This window comes from Tenrec ecaudatus, chromosome 16 (genome assembly GCF_050624435.1).
Source record: "Tenrec ecaudatus isolate mTenEca1 chromosome 16, mTenEca1.hap1, whole genome shotgun sequence".
NCBI classification, from domain to species: Eukaryota; Metazoa; Chordata; class Mammalia; order Afrosoricida; family Tenrecidae; genus Tenrec; species Tenrec ecaudatus.
The window spans coordinates 20308017-20328011 of record NC_134545.1 but is presented as its reverse complement, the minus strand read 5'-3'; the positions used below and the strand labels follow the sequence as shown (position 1 = coordinate 20328011).

At 60.4% G+C, this 19995-nt stretch overlaps 1 protein-coding gene across 3 annotated transcripts; it reads left to right on the top strand.

Annotated features, from left to right (window-relative positions):
- The first annotated feature begins 1105 nt into the window (after positions 1-1105).
- On the top strand, positions 1106-17196 carry TOP3B (DNA topoisomerase III beta). Of its 3 annotated transcripts, XM_075534029.1 has the most exons (19): positions 1106-1227; positions 3505-3584; positions 4047-4192; positions 5097-5228; positions 6048-6154; positions 6647-6721; positions 7944-8140; positions 8796-8952; positions 9630-9743; positions 10509-10599; positions 11988-12142; positions 12366-12471; positions 12839-12985; positions 13092-13265; positions 14765-14893; positions 15191-15340; positions 15639-15739; positions 15985-16186; positions 16645-17196. In XM_075534029.1, exons 3-19 carry the CDS (start codon positions 4123-4125, stop codon positions 17124-17126), a joined length of 2589 nt encoding a protein of 862 aa, XP_075390144.1. In that variant the 5' UTR covers positions 1106-1227; positions 3505-3584; positions 4047-4122; the 3' UTR covers positions 17127-17196. The 3 variants fall into 3 exon arrangements, with proteins under 3 accessions (XP_075390144.1, XP_075390143.1, XP_075390145.1); XM_075534028.1 differs by lacking the exon at positions 3505-3584; XM_075534030.1 differs by lacking the exons at positions 1106-1227; positions 3505-3584; positions 4047-4192; positions 5097-5228 and having other exon boundaries at positions 6633-6721.
- Positions 17197-19995: the final 2799 nt, after the last annotated feature.

The window sequence follows — 19995 nt, the reverse complement described above, 5'->3', positions numbered from 1 at the left end:
TCTAAGTTATGGCAGGTATGGGGTATGTTCTTTATCCCATTTGAAATTGGGGGTGGGTAAGAATGAGCAATTTCTATTAACTCCATTGGGTCCAACATCTTTCCAAGCATGGTAGATAACCACAGATGGCAGAGAGGGGCACTTGCCCCCCAGGGTGAACTTCATTGTGGCCCCGCATGCACTGTGGAACGATATTCCAAGACAGGCAGGCATAGAGTGGCTATCAACATCTCTAAAAACCAAACTCTGCCATTGAGTTGATTCAGACAGTACAGAACCGCCTGCCTCTGTGGGTTGCTGAAACTATAAGTCTTCATAGGAGATGAAAGCCTTGTCTCTCTCCGGCAGAGTGGCTGATGGTTTCAAACTGCTGATCTGCAGGTTAGCAGCCCAAAGTGTAAGCACTATACCATAACATAGAGACTGGCCCAGGCACTTTAATTGTCTTTTCTTAGTTGCCATCTGGCTGGCTGGACTCATTTGAGACCCCACACGCAACAAAATCAAACACTGCCTGGTCCTCCGCCATCCTCACAATTAACATTATATTTGAGTCCATTGTGTCAATTCAACTCCTTGATGGCCTTCCTCGTTTTCCTGGTTGCTCCTCTTTACCAAGCATACTGTTCTTCTCCAGGGACCAGTCTTCTCATAACATGTCCTGCTAAATTAGTATCTACTGAGATGAAGTTTCACCTCCTGGCTTCCATAAGGAGCATTCTGGATGTATTTTTCCAAGACAGAAAGTCGGCGGAGTACTATAAACGGGCAGGCAGTGGTGGGGCGCTTGAATTGTGGGGACCAGATGACCCTTGCCTTACTAGGCCTCTGGATTTGGGGAACCCCACCTGCCGCCTGGGGTAGGATGGGGTGGAAAGTTTAGGACCCCTCCACGGGTCACAGCAAGAAAGACCCAGATGGAGGGTCTGAGGATGCCCTGCCAATCCCATCCAAGAAGTCAAGGTCAAGCATCAAAACCAGGTAGGGGTTCCAATCAAGCACCCAGAACCCGCGGGCCACGGAACCCAAGGTCGCGGCCGCGCGGGTGCCGGACGGAAGACGCAAGGACGCCTGCGCGGCCGGACCGGAAGTCGGGTTGCGGACGTCCGCCCGGGGGAGCTGAAGCGGAGCGGGACCGCGGCGGGTCGGCGTCTGCACTGTGGTCAGCGGTCGGGCAGGCACGCCGGGCGGCGGGAAGCGTGGGCCTTTCGCCGGCGTGCTTCTGAGGTGAGGATGACCATGCAGCCAGGTGCTCGGAGTCGGGGTGTTGCATCCGCGCCGCCTTTCCCTGTCGGGAGGACGCCCTGTCTTTGCTGAGAGAGGGGACTGGGGAGGAGGGGCTGACCCGCGCTTTGCCCTGCCTGTGCTGGGCGGGCGCGGTGGCGGAGTCTGTTTGCCGATTTGCACAAGTAGGGAAACCGAGGGGGCCCGGAGGGGCCCCCCGCGTGGCTCTCGGTCAACAAACCAGGGAGGGGACTCTTATGGACGGAGGAGGTGAAGTCCACGAGCAGTAGTTCCTGACTCACCCGGGGCCTCGTCTCGCCTCTTTCTTCCGCTGCCTTTGGGAACCTTAGAGACCGGACCACGTGGGCTGGATGGCCAGGGGGCCCAGCGGTTCCTGGACCCAGAACCAAGGCGTTGCAGAAGAGAGGTAGCCTGACAGTCGTCTGACTTGGTCCGAAACTCAGATCGCCCCTCACGTGCTGGTCGGCTTGTGAGCAAGAATAAAGTCAACGTTTAAGAGCATGCCCTGGACTGTGCTTAAGTCATAGCCCCTGCGCGCAAACTCCTCTTCGTCACGGAGGTATTTGGAAAAGATACTGACACGACACCGTGTCTTTACCACTGGGAAGCTGCCGCATCGGAACGAAGCCCTTCTGTTTGTAAGACAGTGTGGATTCCAACTCAGCGTGACCAAAGCCTGTAAATCTTTATGGAAGAAGACGGCCACATCTCTCTCTTCTGGATTGGGTGGTGGGGGTGAACCACTGACCCTGCAGTGAGCAGCCCAGCACCTATGCAGAGCACCACCAGGGCTCCTGAAGACACTGACAGGACAGACTTGCCAAAGTTTGCCCTAATTAATGCAAAAAAGGGAGGTGGATGTCATAGTTACATGCACGGAGCCAGCTCCGATTCATAGCGTGCAGCAGAATGAAACACTGCCCGGCCCCATGCCATCTTCACAGTTTTACGTTTGAGCCTCTTGTTGCAGCCACTGTGTCAGTCCATCTTATAGAGGGCCATCCTCTTTTCGCTGCCCCTCTCCTTTACCAAGCATGATGTCTTTCTCCCAAGACTGGTCTCTCTCCCGACGGCGTATCCAAAGTATGTGAGACAAAGTCTGCCATCCTCGCCTCCAAGGAGCATTCTGGCTGAACACCTTCCCACAAGGTCTTGCTAAGAAAGACATGGCGATTCACTTCAGGAAATTATCCCATGCAAACCTTAAGCTCCTGTAGCACCTGGCCCAGCAGTCAGCACCCATTGCAGTAGTCAAGAAGTCAGACAATGGAGTATGGCACTAGGCAAACCTACTGCAAAGGACCTGTTTCAAGTTTTAAAAGGCAGGTGCGCCTGGTCCTAGCTGTGGCCCTTTCGATCGATCACTGCTTATGTGTGTTCTGTAAAATAAAAGGAGGACCAAGGAATTGGCCCGTTCAACCTCAGTCACTAGAAATGGACGTCTTGTGTGGTAAACCAGAGAGTCCATAAAATGAAGGAAGTCCTCCAGGAAACGGGTTGGTGTAATCACCAAAATAATGGCCTCAATGTGCCAACATGAAGATGGCGTTGTTATTGTTAGGGACAGAGTGTCCTCCAGGGGCTGATCTCTCCTGATAACATGTGCAGAGTAAGTCAGATAAAATCTTATCATCCTTGCCTCCAAGGAACATTCTGGCTGCACTTCTTCCAAGACTGATGTGTTGGGTTTTGTGGCAGTCTGATACTTTCAATATTCCTCTCCAGCACCAGAATTCATCTGCATCCATTCTTCTTCAGTCTTCTTTATTCAGTGTCCAACTTTCCCATGCATGGGAGGCAACTGAAAATAGTTTGGGTCAGGTGTACCTTAGTCTTCAAAGTGTCTGTCAGCTTGTCATATTGTGGTGGCCTGTGTTATGCTGTGATGTGGAAGCTATGTCACTGGTATTTCAGGTACCAGAGGGGTCACCCAAAGTGGCTAGATTTCAGCTGAGCTTCCAGACTATGAAGCAGGAATAGGCTGTCCACCATGGTGGAATTAGCTCCTAAAAATATCCTCTAGATAGCAGTGAAACACTGTCAGCTTCCAGCTAATAACAACCCCATAAGACGGAGCAGAACTGCTGCAGAAGAGCTCCAAGACTGTAATGTCAACGGAAGGATCCCCCTGGCACAGTGGTTAAAGCACTTTGCTGACAGCCAGAAAGGCTGACGGTTCGAACCCACCAGCCATTCCACTGTAGAAAGATACATCTGTGGAGACTTAAAACAAAACCCAAATCCGATTCTGACCCATAGGGACCCTGAAGCCCAGAGTGGAGCTGCCCACAGGATCCCCTCAGCTGTATTGTCTGCAGAGGAGGCCTGCAGAGCGCGGGGTGAGTGTAGGGCTGCACAGCAGAAGGGTCACCCACCAGCTGAGCCATGGAAGAAAGAGGTGGCAGTGTGCGTCTGTAAAGATGTGCAGCAGTGACGGGTTTGGTTTGTTGATTTAGAGGTGGCCCCAGTGACCTCAGGTCAGCTTTGTACCCCTGCCCACATGGCCTTTGGGTCCAAACGGATAAGGTGGCTGCTCTCTGTCCTGCCTGTACTTGTCTTCTACCTGCATGGAAGCACAGGGCTGGTGGGTTCAAACCACTGGCCTTACAGTTCACAGTCTAGCGTGTTCACTGCTGCCTTACCAGGGCTTCTCTGGGGACACCTGTCACCCCTAAATGAAGCTGAATTCCCTGGGGCCTTTCCTGTCTGAGGGTTTGTCTGCCTATCTACCCACCTGTCTCCGTGGCAAGGGCTTGGCAGGTGTGCTCCTGGGTCATGAGTACCGTGTGCCTTCCCTGTAGGCAGTCTGCATTGGCAGCTCCGGGCACTCTCCTGGCCACTCACCTGGAAGCTTGAATTTGGCGGATGTGAGATAAGATGAAGACCGTGCTCATGGTAGCCGAAAAGCCATCCTTGGCGCAGTCTATTGCCAAAATCCTCTCTCGAGGTAAGTGAGCAGGGCCACACCGGTGGAGGCTCAGGCAGAGCCAAGCATGGGACTCCCACAGGGTTTTCACTGGCTGATACTCGGATGTTGATCTCCAGGCCTTTCTTCCTGGTCTGTCTGGGTGTGACCACTCTGCCCAACCTATTCGGTATCACAGCAACACAGAAGCATCTCTTGCCCTCCTGCTCTTGGTGACCTCAGATCCCCCCCAGCCTGTATTCCCGGGTTCGGTGGCGAGCCCAGTCAGTCTTATTTCACAGGGTGTTTCTATCTGTCCCCAAAGAGGGACTCCGCTGCCAGAGCAAACTCAGGCCAGCATGTGTCACTGTGGGAGGGACTCATAGTGGCCAACCCAGCAATGCCAGGGCAGGGTGCCCAAGAGGACAGGTCTCTGTGAGCAGACTGGGCATAAGGCACAGAAACCAGCGGGGGTGGATGAAGGCAGGAAAGGAGGTCATGGAGGAAGAAGACACTACCCTTGTGCCACACATGCCCCCCCCACCTGGGCTCTCGCCATTGGCCCCTTGCCCTCCTGGGCCACCCCCACCCCTTCCTCCGGCACTGGGATGCTGGAACAGGAAGAGTACTGGGGTGCTGAGTGGCAAGTGGGAGAAAGGGCCCCGGTCCAGTGGCCTGAGAAGTTGGGTCCAAAGGGGGAGAGGAAACGGGACAGGGGTGGGGGTCCCAGGCCCTGGAGCAGACCCCAGGGGACTCCACACGCAGAGGGTCCTCAATGGCGGTTGAGTGGAAAGGGAGCACTGCGCTTTTGCGGCAGTGGGGGTCGCTTCATCGCAGCCCCCCTGAGCACGGCCCATTGACCCATCCCTGTCGGAGCGAGCAGGCGGTCAGCAGCTGCTCTGGGCCAGGAAGGCAGGCCAGCCCACTCGGAGTTTCTCCTCCCCAGGGACTATGTCTTCACACAAAGGGCTGAACGGGGCCTGCTCTGTCCACGAATACAGCGGGACCTTCGCCGGCCAGCCCGTCCACTTTAAGATGACGTCCGTCTGTGGTCATGTGATGACCCTGGATTTCCTGGGTGAGCCGCCTGCCCTGAGAGAACCCCAAGTTCTACACCCTGGAGGTCTGCGAGAAGCCAGGGGAAGATGCGGGCTAGAGCGGTCTGCCTGGAGCCATGAGTCTCCAGTGGGGCCAGCTCACAGAGCACAGCCCTCTGTCACGGCACAGACCTGCAGGGCGCTCCTGCCCGCAGCCTTGGGCGCTCATTCTCCAGGAAGAGCCAGGCGGGCCTGCACTCCAGCTCTGAGAGCTGCACATCCCCATGTTTGGGGTGTGAACACCAGCGCCCTGCAAGGTGTCTGAGGGCTCAGCAAGTCTGTCCCACCCAGGCGTGGACCACAGGGGGCTGTGGCAGTGGTCCTCAGGCTGTCGCACAAGCTAGCAGGTGGGGGGCCCAGAATTTGAACGCAGCTGCATCCAACCCACTGTCCCCGGGTTTCAAGAAACGGAACCTAAGGGAGAGCCCCAGCACAGCCTGGGGTGGCCTGTGCACATAGCCGAGTCTCTGATCTTCCCTGGGGTCGGCCATGCACAAGCCTGGAAGGCTACACGAAACCCAGGCGGGAAGAGAAGGCCTAGGCAATGAGGCAGGATGGTAGCCAGCCCCCAGGGGTGGGCTTGCTGGGCTTCCCACCAAGTCCTCCCAGCACACAACCAGTTCCAGAATGAAGTGAGCTTGTCTCTAGGGGAAGCTGTGAGGCCTCCTGGGCCCCCCTCCTGGCTCAGCCCCAGCCAGCTGGCTGTCGGCAGGCATAGCGCTCTGGGCCTCCCTGTCTGCCCCCTGTTCCTCGGGTGACAATGTAGGGAAGTAGCTTGTGGCACGTGACCCTGCTTGCAGGAAAGTACAACAAGTGGGACAAAGTGGACCCTGCCGAGCTGTTCAGCCAGGCGCCCACTGAGAAGAAGGAAGCCAACCCCAAGCTGAACATGGTGAAGTTCCTGCAGGTGGGTGGGGCAGAGCCTGGGCCTCCCCTACCTCTGGGGGCCACCCTGCTGGGTCCCCAGGCTTTCAGCAGCAGGGAAGTGGATGGCCAGACTCTTCTCCCGAGGTGCCCCTGCATGGCCTGGGGACTCCCCGCCCCTTTCTCTCAGACAAGCCCTGCTGGCCTCCAGGGCTCCCGCTAGTGCCGTGTTCCCCAGGGAGGGGATCCCGTCCTGTCTTTGGGGGTTTGGGCGTTGAACCTCTGTCCCAGCGCTGGCTGTACTCCACTCAATCAAGCTCCCGGCCAGCCCCCACGGCTGGTCTGGGAAGTGGATGGCCAGGCCTTTCTTCAGAGGCACCTCTGCATGGACCCGAGGTTCCCCCCTGGGGGCGGGGTGGGTGGGTTATGTCTCTTCTCGTGGGCCCTGATCTGTGTCCTGGGTGGGGCCCCGACTGGCATTGCTAGGGCATGGGCGTCAGGGACCTGTCACACTCTGACAGGGGGCCGTGTGTAGGTGGAGGCTCGGGGCTGTGACTACATCGTGCTGTGGCTGGACTGTGACAAAGAGGGAGAGAACATCTGCTTTGAGGTTAGTGCTGCGTCGCGTCGTGTCCCTCCCTGTATGTCGGCGTCGGTCACCCTCCCCCCCATTCCACATAGACCCAAACTCACTGCCATCAAGTCAGTGACCCTATAGGACAGTAGACTGCCCCCGTGGCTTTCCAAGATGGGAGCTCTTTATGGGAGTAGAAAACTTCTCCTCCCTTGGAGTGGCTGGTGGTTTTGAACTGCTGGCCTTGCGGATCGCAGCCCAATGCAGAACCACCAGGGCTCCTCCCCGCAGCTGCAGTGGGGAATCCACTAGGCCGGCGTGCAAACGCCTTTTCTCCCTTGGTCCTCAAGACTTTAAAACATGCCGCCTGGCCATCGGTAAGGTGTGGCTTCACTCGTAAAAGGGTCCGAGGGGGTCGAGGCCAGTCGGGGAGGGATTCAGGCTGGGGCTGGCTTGAGAGGAGGGCTCTGCGTGGTGCCGCACCCATGCCATCCTCTGATGTCGGTCAGCGCCGCTCTCCTGCCTTCTCCACCTCGGCTCTCTCCCCTTCCACCTCCTTCCTCCCCTCCTGCCACCTCTCTCTGGAGACACCCCCGGGCCGTGACTGTGGCCGCCTCACGGGCTCTGCCTGGTGGCAACGTGGCTCCGGGCTTCCAATTGTCTAGGTCTAGCACAGCCTCATCTGCACCCTCACACACCCTCACACAGGACGGGTGCAGTGTGGGGTCTCACCGAGTACATGTGGAACTGATGGCGGCCCCCACCGCTCCAGTGAGACCCTCAGACACTGTCCCCCTCGCTCCTCCCCTAGAGCCTCCTCCCTGGCCACAGAGGTGAGTGTGGGCAAGCCTCCCGGCCAGGCGCCCACAGCACCACCCCTCCCACCTCTAAGGGCCTCTTAGTGGCCTGGCTCAGGGACCCACTGGCCAGCAGCACATCTTGCTCCTTCCATTCCTAGCCAGGCCTCTGCCTCAGCTCTGATCGCCCATTGCCCACCCTGGCTCCAGAGGCTCCACACTGCTCTCCCTCACTCCTCCTCTTCCTCCAGCACCTCTTGTGGAAAGCCCGAAGTGGGCCAGAGTGGGGGTTGGCCGCAGGAGGGGAGGGGACACCAGCTCCTGGGGCAGGGAGGAAGGAAGGGAGGCCGGGTGCAGGGCCGTCTGCACAGCGGGGTCTGTGGGCACCACCTCATGGCTGGCTGGGGGACCGGGGCAGATGGCCGCTGCCTGGGAAGAGTATCTCCTGCGGTGCCCCCCAGGTGCTGGACGCCGTGCTGCCCGTCATGAACAAAGCCCACGGCGGGGAGAAGACGGTGTTCCGGGCCCAGTTCAGCTCCATCACCGACACAGACATCTGCCACGCCATGACCCACCTGGGCTCGCCCGACCACAACGAGGCACTCTCAGTGGACGCCCGCCAGGAGCTGGACCTGCGCATTGGCTGTGCCTTCACCAGGTGTTGATCACACCCCACCCCCCACTCTACCTCACTGGAATCCCATCCCAGGGAAGGAGCCCTGGTGTGTACCACCTTTCCCACCCCCACCCCACCCCACTCCTCACTGTGAACAGCCATGTGACCTCTGAATGCCCCTCCCCCAGGTCTAGGTTAAAGCTCACTGCTATCCAATTAATGGTGGCCCCTATAGGACAAGGTAGAACTGCCCCTGTGAGTTTCCAAGACGGGAACTCTTTATGCGAGTAGAAAGTCTTGTCTTTCTCCTGCAGAGTGACTGGTGGTTTCAAACTGATGACCTTGCTGTTAGCAGCCAAACACGCAACCCACTGTGCCACCAAGCCCCCCTAGTGGCATTTTAGGGGCAGTATAAAGCCTAAAGAAAGCTGTGTTTAGCTGAAAGGAGCTCGTGGGGTGGGGGGAGCCAGTGCCGGTATGGAAGGGGCCCAACTGAGCTGGGAAGGCCCTCTGCCCCTTCCTCACTCTGGCCCACACCCACGGACATGGACAGGCAGGCCTTCTTAGCCCCGACTCTGTCTGTCCATCCTCGCAGCCGGGTGGGACCTGCTAGACTCCCACTGGGGTGGCAGGGGATGGGGGAGCATCTCACTGGGTGTCTGACCTGGCAGCTTCCTTCACCCCACCCACCCTGTAGGTTCCAGACCAAGTACTTCCAGGGCAAGTATGGCGATTTGGACAGCTCCCTCATCTCCTTCGGACCGTGTCAGACCCCCACCCTGGGCTTCTGTGTGGAGAGACATGATAAAATCCAGTCCTTCACTCCAGAGACCTACTGGGTGCTGCAGGCCAAGGTTGGCCCCTCCCTTCCTCCTCGGGGGGCCCTCCCGTGGTGGGCATGTGAGATGGCGGGGCTGCCCATGACCACTGTGAAGATGGGGCGGGCCCAGCAATGTTTATTCTGTGGGCCTTGGGCACAGCGCAGCGCCAGAGCCCTCTCAGCGGTTCCTGCCCACACCACCGAGGCCCCGTGCACTCACCAGCACATTCCCGTGATTGTGGGTCCGTCTTGCGGCCCCCACAGCGGCCACTCCCGCTGGGAGCGTGATGATTGTGAAAGTCAGTTAGTCAGGAGCTCCCGGGGCCAGGGGCACAGACATGGACCCCACGCATGGGCATGAGGCAGGGGATGCACGGCCTGCCAGGTCCCGAACAGGAACCGAGAGCTTTTGCTGGGGTGGTGGGCAGGGCTGAGCCAGGTCCTGAAGATGTGGAGGTCGAGGGAAGCCTCCCAGCAAGCTCCAACCAGCGTCTGTGGCCGGGTCCCAGGATTGGACCGAGTGCCTTTTTAAAAAGGCCTTAGCCCCTCTCTTCTGTGCACATAGGCGCACCTCGGGGATTACCTCCTTCCTCGGTTGACAGTCCTCCTGCAGGCCTGCCTCCAGCCAGCACCAGCTGCTGTGTCCCCCAGCGCCGCCCTGGCACTGCGCCACCCCAGGGCCGTGTCCCCTCACTCCGCAATTTCCCGCAGGTGAATGCCGACGAGAACCGGACGCTGCTGCTGGACTGGGATCGGGTGCGCGTCTTCGACAGGGAGATCGCACAGATGTTCTTGAACATGACGAAGCTGGAGAAGGAAGCCCAGGTGCGCCCACCTGGCCACCCCTGCCCCAACCCAGCCGAGCCTGGGGTCCTCTGGCTGGGGGAAGGTCTCAGGGCCAAGGCCACCTCTCCCTCCTCCCTTGAACCCAAATACCTTTGGGTCACTCACGCAGACCATGGTACTTCACAAAGTGGGCTGGGATTTTTTTCACGAGCCTTTCGTAGTCCCTGAGCCCACCCAACCCATTGGCTCTCAGTATCACATGCCCCCGTCCGGTGGGGAGCCCGTGCCTATAAAACCAGGCAGGCACTTCACCATGGACAAGGGGTGGTGGTTGGAGCGGTCAGTTTACCTGTCCCCAGTTCAGACGTGTTCATTTACATCACTGATGGCTGTCCCCACAGTGGAGCAGACCTCACCCCACTTCCTGGCTACCCCATTTCCTGTCCTAACCCCTCTGAACTCCGGCCCGCTGGTCTCCAGTGGTGGGCCATTCTAAGGTGTGCATGCTTCTCTAGTGAGAATAGAAGTCCTAGTAGCATCGTGGTTCTTTGTGGGCTGCTAACCGCAAGGTCAGCAGTTTGAATCCAGCAGCCGCTCCGCAGGAGAAAGACTTTCCACTCTTTACAAGAGTAGAGTCTCAGAAACTCACGGGGGAGGTTCTGCCCTACCCTGTGGGGTTGCTACAAGGCCCCCATGACTTTGTCATTCTTTCCCCCCTTCCTAGTCCTGATAAACACCTGCTCTTGGGGCCCCGGGGAGAGTGGGAACCAGCCCTTTCCCGACATGCTGCTGCTTGCTCCTCAGGTTGAGGCCACCAGCAAGAAGGAGAAGGCCAAGCAGAGGCCTCTGGCCTTGAACACGGTGGAGATGCTGCGGGTGGCCAGCTCCTCTCTGGGTGCGTAGGGACTGAAAGCAACACCCTCCCCCACGCTTGGCTGTCCTGTGTTGGGTGAAACTTGGAAGGAGCCCACCGCAAGCCCCAGATGCATTTCTCATCATGTTCCAGAGCCTAGCCAGACCTATTGCCGACAGGTCTAGAGCCTAGCCCATGGTGACCCCTCTGTTTGGGGCCCTACTGCCCTTGAAGGTTTTCAAGGCCAGTCTCCACGGGGGGCAGGCAGCCACGAGGTGGTCCGAGCCACTGGCTTCTCCACTAGCCGTCAGCCACAACGAGCCCGCTCTTGGCACCACCTGGGCCTGGCTCCAGGGCAGCGACCAGTCAGTGCAGAGAGGAGGGAGGATTCCATTTCTCAGAAGCTTTGGAAACTGATGTGAGGAAACGGACCCAGGCCATCCCCTTAGTGTGAAAAGCCCCTGGCTCTCTGTTAGCATCCATCCCCTCAGGGCCCTACGCCAGGGGCGGGCAGGTCCTCAGCCATCTGCAGTCACTTCCTCAGCAGTGGTGCTGACGGCTCATGTCCCTCTGGGCAGCCATGGGGTACGGTGCCCTCCCCCTCTCCCTTGAGCAAGCAAAGGCCAGGGTGTAGCACGAATTTGTTCCTCTGGGCTAGCACAGCTGCTGATGAGAGGAGCAAGATGAGACGGGCTGTCCTGCTCAGAAACCCTGGGCCATGTGCTCTGCCCTCTGAGATCACTGAGTTGGGGTGAGCTCAATAGCAATGGGGTTTGGGGTCCACCCCAGAGGAGAAAGAGGAGGCTGGCTGCTCCCGTGAAGATTGGCAGTCTCAGAAACCCAGTATGTGTCAGAACTGACCCGTGACAGTCAGATGGACCTGGGGTCTGTCTATGCGTGGTACGTTCTGCAGCCGTTTGAAAGGAATGCGAGCTCAGTCCCCACAGTGCCGTCCCCCACCTGTCTGTCCCTGTGGTGGCTTCGGTGTCACTGGGACCTCTGCCACTGATACTTCCAGTGCCAACAAGGCCACCCCACAGGTGGATGGGTTTCAGAGATGCTTCCAGACCGAGATAGGCCTGGTGACCTGATCTTGGCGGTCATTGAGAACCCTGTGGCTCACAGAGAGCAGTGACGAGGCTCCTTAATCGTGGACTGGGGCAGGTGCCTCTGGCAGCGTCAGTTGGGATCAGGGAGAGGGACCCGGTAGGGTTAGAAGCAGCCTGTCTCCTGCGCTTGGCCTGGGGCCAAGGTGGATGGCATCTTTGGGTCTTGCTGGTGGGCTAGAGAGATGAGACTGACCAGCTGCCTGCTGCTGGTGATGGTCGGGGGCCCCTGGGCTGGGTCCTCAGGGCTGCGGCGGAGGGGTGCTGGCCCTGGGTCTGGCCCTCCTTGGCACGCAGGCCTGCTGAGGCCATGGTCTCCCACAGGGATGGGGCCGCAGCACGCCATGCAGACGGCCGAGCGCCTCTACACACAGGGCTACATCAGCTACCCCCGCACCGAGACCACGCACTACCCCGAGAACTTTGACCTGAAGGGCCCGCTGCGGCAGCAGGCCAACCACCCGTACTGGGCCGACACGGTGAGCAGGCGCACCCCCTCCCGCCTGGGCCAGGACCGTGAGTAGTACATGGACTTCAGAGGTCCTCTAGGCAGCACCCCACCCACCCCCGACAGAGACAGGGTGAGCAGGCCCTCAGACTAGCCCCCTCCCCCCGCCTTCACCCCTCCCTACTCAGCCCCCACCTACAGAGTGAGCAGGCCGGGAAGCGTCCACGGCTGCAACACGGCCCTGCCTCTTGCAGGTGAAGCAACTGTTGGCAGAAGGGATCAACCGTCCAAGGAAAGGCCATGATGCTGGCGACCACCCCCCCATCACCCCCATGAAGGCGGCCACGGAAGTAGAACTGGGTAGGAGACACGCACTGGCTTCTCAGGCCTCCGTTGGCCAGGGCTGGCAGCAGGACTCAGTCATGTTGGCAATAGGCAGTGGTAGCAGGACTGCTGACCAGCCTAGAGATGGGACACGGGGGGGCGGGCGTAGCTCTGGTGGGGAGGGTGTACAGGTGGGTCCAATAGCAGGTCATCAGTTGAAGGCTGGAGGCTGTGCCCAAGGAGAGGTGAGGGCTCTGTGCAGAGGGCGGGGAAGTTGGGGGCCAGTCCCCTCCGCCCCGCGCCCTGCCCTGCCTTTCCTTCTGCCGGGCTCTGCCTTGGTAGGCTACACCAACAGCACGTCAGGCTGAGCGTGCCTGCCCCCCCCCCCCCGCTGTCCCTGCAGGGGGCGATGCCTGGCGGCTGTACGAGTACATCACGCGGCACTTCATCGCCACGGTGAGCTATGACTGCAGGTACTTGCAGAGCACCATCGCCTTCCGCATCGGGCCCGAGCACTTCACCTGCTCCGGGAAGACTGTGCTCTCGCCAGGTGATGCCTCACCCGCCCTTGGGGGTGGGGGTGGGGGTGGAGGGGAAAGGAGGCCATCACCAGCCTCCCCTCCCTGTCCCGGCCCTGAGGGGATTGCTCTGTGCAGGCTTCACAGCGATAATGCCCTGGCAGAGCGTGCCCCTGGAGGAGAGCCTGCCCACCTGCCAGCGTGGGGACACCTTCCCCGTGAGCGAGGTGAAGCTACTGGAGAAGCAGACCAGCCCGCCCGACTACCTGACGGAGGCCGAGCTCATCACCCTCATGGAGAAGCATGGCATCGGTGCGCGCCAGCCCAGAGGCCCCACGCTGGTCCCGACACCCCGACCCACGGCCGCCTGCCTGTGCCTGCCCCACCAAGCCGTGTCCCCGGGGAGGGGACAGCATCCCCATGGGATGTCCCCTGCAGTCGAGAGTCACCTGTGTGTTTGTGCCGGGGCAGGTGGCTGCATCAGGCCCCTGCCTTTCAGTGTGAAGCTAGCTAGCAAGACCTCTGCCTGTGTTCCTCACGAGGGACCTTGCCAGGTGCCTGACCTGAACCCCCTGGCCAGCCAGGTTAAGCTCTGGGCGACCGTGCACCCAGCTTGTCTGGGCCAATGAGAGTAGTCAAGGCTGGGCTCTGGGTTGATGGGTCACGCGGGCGGACTGCTCAGTGGAGCACCTCCTGTTGACCCCGGGCCCTGGTAGCCCAGTACCCTAGCCTGCCCTTTGGTGGGGACAGCCCTGCTCAGGCTAGGGACCCTTTCAATGCCCACGACCCAAGTCCATTGTCCAGTAGGTGCTGTGGTGACCGTGACTACGGCTGGCACTGTGTTAAAGGCAGCCAGGGTCCTGCCTCAGATCCACCCAGGGAGAGACGAGAGCACAGGGTAACATGCTGTCCCTGGCACTCCACACATCAGTCTCCATCTTTGTCCTCCATACCAAGAAGGGCCCTGGACCTGGGCCACAGGGTGGCCTCATCCCAGGCCCTGGGGGTAGGGGGAGGGCAGAGAAGGGTCAGGGCTGCCAGGTTTGGACGGGGTGCTCTTGGCGAGGTGTTCAGCATCCCTGGCAGTCAGGAGAGTGTGTGGGCCCAGGGAAGGAGGGGACCCCCACCCCATGGGACTCGGCTTCTGAGTTGCAGCCCGGGGTCCCTCAGCATGAAGTATAAGTGACCAGGCTGAGAAGGGAAAGTCTGATTGGGATATGGGGGTGTTAGGCGTCGTCACAGAGCCAGTGGTCTTGGGGCTACAGGGTGAGCGCAGGGCAGTTCCCCTGCTGCCAGGTCACCCTCTTGCTACTGCCCTTGCAGCCACAGTGGGGTTCAGCATTAGGCGTCTCACTTGGATCAGCGGTCCCCGAGTAGACAGATGAAGCTGTTTGCTGCTGTGCAGATTGACGGTCTTGAAATCCCACAGAGGGTCCCTGTGCGTCAGGATCAGTTTGGTCACAGTTGGCCTGGGTACACAGGGTGAGGGGCAGTGGTTGGTCTTGTCTTAGGTGCTGCTGCAGTCCTACTCATGAAAAGACTGGCACTTGGGAGCCCCACCCTCCTGCAGAGGTACTGGGAGGCCATGTGTGTGCAGGACGTGGGCAAAAGGGTCAGGCAGGAGACACCAGAGCACAGACTCGGCCGAGGAGCCCGGCCTCTCCGCCTCCCCGAGTCCTGTCTGTGGGCAGGCAGGGGCACTGATGATCTGGGTGTTTGTTGAGGCCACTCAGCCCCCGGAGAGGACACTCGTGGGAGGTGGGGGGAGAGTCAGAAGCCAGGAGGCCCCTGGTCTCACTTGGGCATTGCAGGGACGGACGCCAGCATCCCTGTGCATATCAACAACATCTGCCAGCGGAACTACGTCACCGTGGAGAGCGGGCGCCGGCTGAAGCCCACCAACCTGGGCATCGTCCTCGTGCACGGCTACTACAAGATAGGTGAGCCCATGCCCGGTGCCAGTGCCGCCTGAACACGGGGGTCCACACATGATGCAGGGAGCCCAGTGGAGCGAGGGGCAGGCCTTGGTGCTGAGCACAGTCGGGGTCCATTGCTGTGGGAAGAGGCCATGGACCTGGCCTTGACCCTCCCCTGGCGGTTCAGGGGAGGCCCAGAAGCCCCGCTGACAGCCCGCCCAGTGGCATCCAGCTCTGGAGAGGAGTGGCCTGAAGGTCACGGGTGGGCTGGCCCCTTGGGGTCCCATGCTCCCTCCCACTGCGCCCCTGCCTGCCCGGCAGACGTGGAGCTGGTGCAGCCCACCATCCGCAGTGCTGTGGAGAAGCAGCTGAACCTGATCGCCCAGGGTCGAGCCGACTACCGCCAGGTGCTGGGCCACACGCTGGACGTCTTCAAGAGGAAGTTCCACTACTTCGTCGACTCCATCGCAGGTGTGCCGGCTTCCCCAGCTCTGCCTCAGGGCGCCTCTGCTCAGGCCGCGGTGGCCAGTGCTCTCTGCTGGACAGTGTCGCGTGGACGTGTAGCGGTGGCCACAGCTCTCCCAGGCTGGGCCTGCTGCGGGCACTATACACTCGGCTCCTGGCCGACCATGGGCAGGGGAGGGGTGGGGGGCGTCCCTCTGGATCAACTCCTGAGTCCTGTGCCCCCTGCAGCCCCTCGCCCAGAGACCCCTTCCCCAGGGCAGGGCCTCACCAGGTGCCCCCTCCCCTGGGCTCTGCTTGCGCCTAGGCATGGACGAGTTGATGGAAGTGTCCTTTTCTCCGCTGGCCGCCACGGGCAAGCCCCTCTCTCGCTGTGGGAAGTGCCACCGCTTCATGAAGTACATACAGGTGGGTGGGGCAGGGCCCGCTCCGAAAAAGCTTGCCTCTTCCTGGTTGACGCCTGGAGCAGCCTTTCCTGAAAGCACCCTGAGGTCCACGGGGTGGCAGTCATGCATGCTTTGTGCAGACTTCGGCTCCTTTTCTGTAGGAGACGGTGGGGGGCGGGGGGGACTTCTGAAGGCCAGGCGGTAGCAGCAGTGTGATCTCAGAGGGGGAATGCAGGGCACCCCACCCACCCCCCGTTGCCTGTGCAGGCCAAGCCGAGCCGGCTGCACTGTTCCCACTGCGATGAGACCTACACGCTGCCCCCGAACGGCACCATCAAGCTCTACAAGGAGCTGCGCTGCCCACTCGACGACTTTGAGCTGGTCCTGTGGTCCTCGGGCTCCAGGGGCAAGAGCTACCCGCTCTGCCCCTACTGCTACAACCACCCGCCCTTCCGGGACATGAAGAAAGGTGAGCCGGGCCAGCCTCGCCCCCAGCCCACCCCTCTGTCAAGTACAAGCTGCCCAGCTGGCCCAGAACTCCCTCTCCTCGGGGGCAGATGGTGGGGAGACTCCACGGGGACTGAGGCAGCAGTCCCCAGGACAAAGAGCCAGACGCCGGAGCCACTTGGGGATGACTAGAGGAAGCCGAGGGCAGGTGCCCGAGCATTGCCGGGACTTGGGTGAAGCCCTGACTGGGGGCCAGTGAAGCCACCGAAGTTTACCAGAGGACCCAGTGTTTCCTCTTGGCCTGGTACAGGAGTTCCCCAGGATCCAGAGACGGGGTCAGGGTAGGGTCTTCCACAGAAGCAGGCTAGGGAGCCTTTTCTGCTGAAAGGAGCGGTGTTCAGAGGCTCTCAGGACAGCAATGGGGAGGGCTGCTGGGACGGAACCTAGAGTGGCTCACGGCCTGCTCCACCCCCCCAACAGGCATGGGCTGCAACGAATGCACGCACCCCACCTGCCAGCACTCGCTGAGCATGCTGGGCGTGGGCCAGTGTGTGGAGTGCGAGAGCGGCGTGCTGGTGCTGGACCCCACCTCGGGCCCCAAGTGGAAGATGGCCTGCAACAGGTGCAACGTGGTGGCCCGCTGCTTCGAGAACGCCCACCGGGTGCGCGTGGCCGCGGACACCTGTGGGGTCTGCGAGGCCGCCCTGCTCGACGTGGACTTCAACAAGGCCAAGTCCCCACTGCCGAGTGGCGAGACCCAGCACACAGGCTGCGTCTTCTGCGACCCCGTCTTCCAGGAGCTGGTCGAGCTGAAGCACGCAGCTTCCTGTCACCCCATGCACCGCGGGGGGCCCGGCCGAAGGCAGGGCCGAGGGCGGGGCCGCGGCCGGAGACCACTGGGGAAGCCTGGTCCCCGGCGGCCTAAGGACAAGATGTCAGCGCTGGCCGCCTACTTTGTCTGAGGGCTCGTGGCCCCACATGGGGCCTGGCCATGGCGTCCTCCACAAAGAACCCATTAAAACATGTTTTTCCAGAGCGAAATCTTGCAAGTCTTGCTGCATCCCTGTGGCCTGGGGGGCCCGCGCCCCTCTTTTCCCAGCTCACGGGTTCCTCTTCCTCTTGTTCTGTGGCCCATATCTGCAGACAGAGTTCACTCCTTGGTTTCCAGAACGAATGTGCTCCCCGTGGGCGCCGGCCCCAGTACTTGAGGAGGGGTCACCCCACCTGCCCCCCGCGTGGCTTTCAGTTCCCAAACCCCCACGCTCTGTGCTCCCAACTCCGGGACTCAGCAAGGCACCCCGGGACTGCTCCGGTCTCGCACAGGACTCCCACACCCACTCCTGCTCACTGCAGGGCCACAGTAACACAGCAGGGGGCCCTGGTTACACACTTAGGGGTCAGCAGTTGGAAACCACCTGCCATTCCTGGAGGAACTGGGCTCTCTATTCCCATAAGGGATTTCAGTCTCAATAACCTACAGGGCTAGTTCTACCCCGTTCCTACAGGCTTATTGTGAGTTGGCATCGTTGCTGCCAGTGAGTTTGGTGAGGGGGAGTCGGGTCTGTTGTGACAAGACGTGGACAGCCCTGGAAGCTGTCACAGGCCAGATTTAGAAAAATCCCTATAGGCCCCACTGCCCCCTCCCATGATCCCCTCCATCTACACGCGCCTGGGGCAGCCATGTGCTCTCCACCTCTGCCCCTCAGGTGTCCCAGGCCACCACACAGGAGCCCCTCCTGGAGCAGACTTGGTTACGCAGCGTATGAGGCTCTGTGCACAGCCTCCTTTAATAGGCAAGGTGAGCCCCACTGCTAGCAGAAATGCCGCAATGCTCTGGGAGGCTGCCCCAAAAACAAGCCCACAGTGAGACTGGGAGGGGTCCCGTGGGGTGAGCTAGGTCAGCTTGCTGGGAAGCTGTGCTGTTGGCCCATGGGAAACGTGTCTGGGGGCCGGGCTCCTGCTCCTCCAGGTTCCCAGCCCAGCAGCCAGACCACACTCACCAGTGGGGTGTGTCCCTGGGCAGGCTGTGACTCCATGGGTGACGGGCTGGGTTCCTGGGCTCCCCCGTGCGGCAGCCCACCCACCGGCGTGGAGTCTGGGCTTGGAGGGCTGCAAAGCCAGACCTCACCAGGGCACGATCAGCAGCGGGGTTCAATGTCATAGCGTTTCTGTTTGTTGTTGGTCTCACTCCCCTCCACATCCACTTTGGACTACAGGCACACACGGGCACCAGGACCATAATATTGGGGCAGCGAGGCCAGGGAGGGCAGCTGCCTGCTGGGAGAGCACAGGGTGGTCTCTGTGAGCTGTAGGTGGAACGGCCCCTCCTGGGGCTGCTGGGAAGATGGCAGAGGCTCTTGCCTACAGCTGCAAAAGGGAATGGCGAGGGAGACCCCAAGAACCCACCCAAAGTAAACTCGGGATGAGAGGGTTGGCAGCCCCTTCTTCTCAGGCCACCACTGAAGCAATAGGAAGCATCTGCTGGCCATATGGGAAGGGATGGAAGAGCCCTTGTGGCGTAGTGCCTAAGCGCTGGACGGCTAAGGTCAAGGTCTGCAGCCACTTGTCTCCCAAGCTCACAGGGGCAGTTCCTCTCTGCCTTCTAGGGTCGTTATAAGCCAGCATCAACTCGATGGCAGTGAATTTTGAGTTTGGAAAGGGATAAAGGAGGGGGTTTCGTGCTGACAACCAAGGTGTGGGGCAGGATTCCTGGAGAGGAGCCTCCTGCCACCAGGGGGTCATGCTGGCAAGAGTCCTTCCCGAGACAGTTGACACCACAGGGGTGACTCCCTGTAGCCCAGGCATGGCCCCAGAGAACAATGCCTTGCTGCACCCAAAATATTGTCAGATCTGAGGGTACCACTCCCACTGTGCTAAGGAACTAACGCTCTGAGCCACCCACAGCCCCACTATGCGCAAGCACAGCACATGCCTTCTGATGCTCGCAGACTCCAGACACATGGGAAGCACTGACCCAAGACCTCACAGTAGCACAGAGATCAGGGCTCTGGGGAACTAAACATGCCCTGAGTCACAGTCAATGCCAGAGCTCCCACTCCATCAGCAGGTTGCAGGATCTGGGAAGGGGGACCCCCCCAGAGCTGGTAGACCCCTGCCATGCCCCCAGGGAAGTGTCCGGTCAGCTCTGCCAGCCAGTGGCTCACTGGGTCCCCTGCCTTCCTGAGCCAATACCAGGCGCCAGAGGAGAACGTGCTACGTGATGCCTTTAATGGCTGGTTATCAGCAATGCAATTGCCAGGTCTTTCTTCCAAGGTGCTCCCGGGAGGGCTGACTCAACTCTCAGTCTTTCTGTGGCCAGCCAACACCTTCACCCTGGCACCGCCCCAGGGAAGGAGGCTAAATCAGAAAAGGGCAGCGGAGAGAGTTCAGTGGGAGCCAGACTAGCTTTGGGGAGGAAGGAAAGGAAACCCCCGCCAAGTTGTGCAGCTGCTTCTAGGAACACAACCCCTCGGCCCCACCCCTCCCCTCCACCCCAATCCCGGTGACTCTAGCAGGGGACCTGCAGAATTCGAAGATGAAAAACGTGTGCTGGCGGGTTGTCACGACAGCGATAGGAAACAGAAACGACAGTAAGGGGGGCCCCGGTTTGCAACCACGCTCTGGCATTCACCCGCTCTGGACGTGTGCAAGCTGCAGGATCTGGGGTGCGGAGAGGCTGGGCTGACCGCGCGCCCCCTCGCCCAGGCGCCCCCAGCGGTGAGTGGCGGGACTGCAGCGCTGGGAACGCAAGGGCGGTGCTTCCCGCGCGACGCTCCCGGAGAAGGCCTGTAGAGGGCGTCAGAGGCCATCCCCACTGCGCCTGCGCGCGCC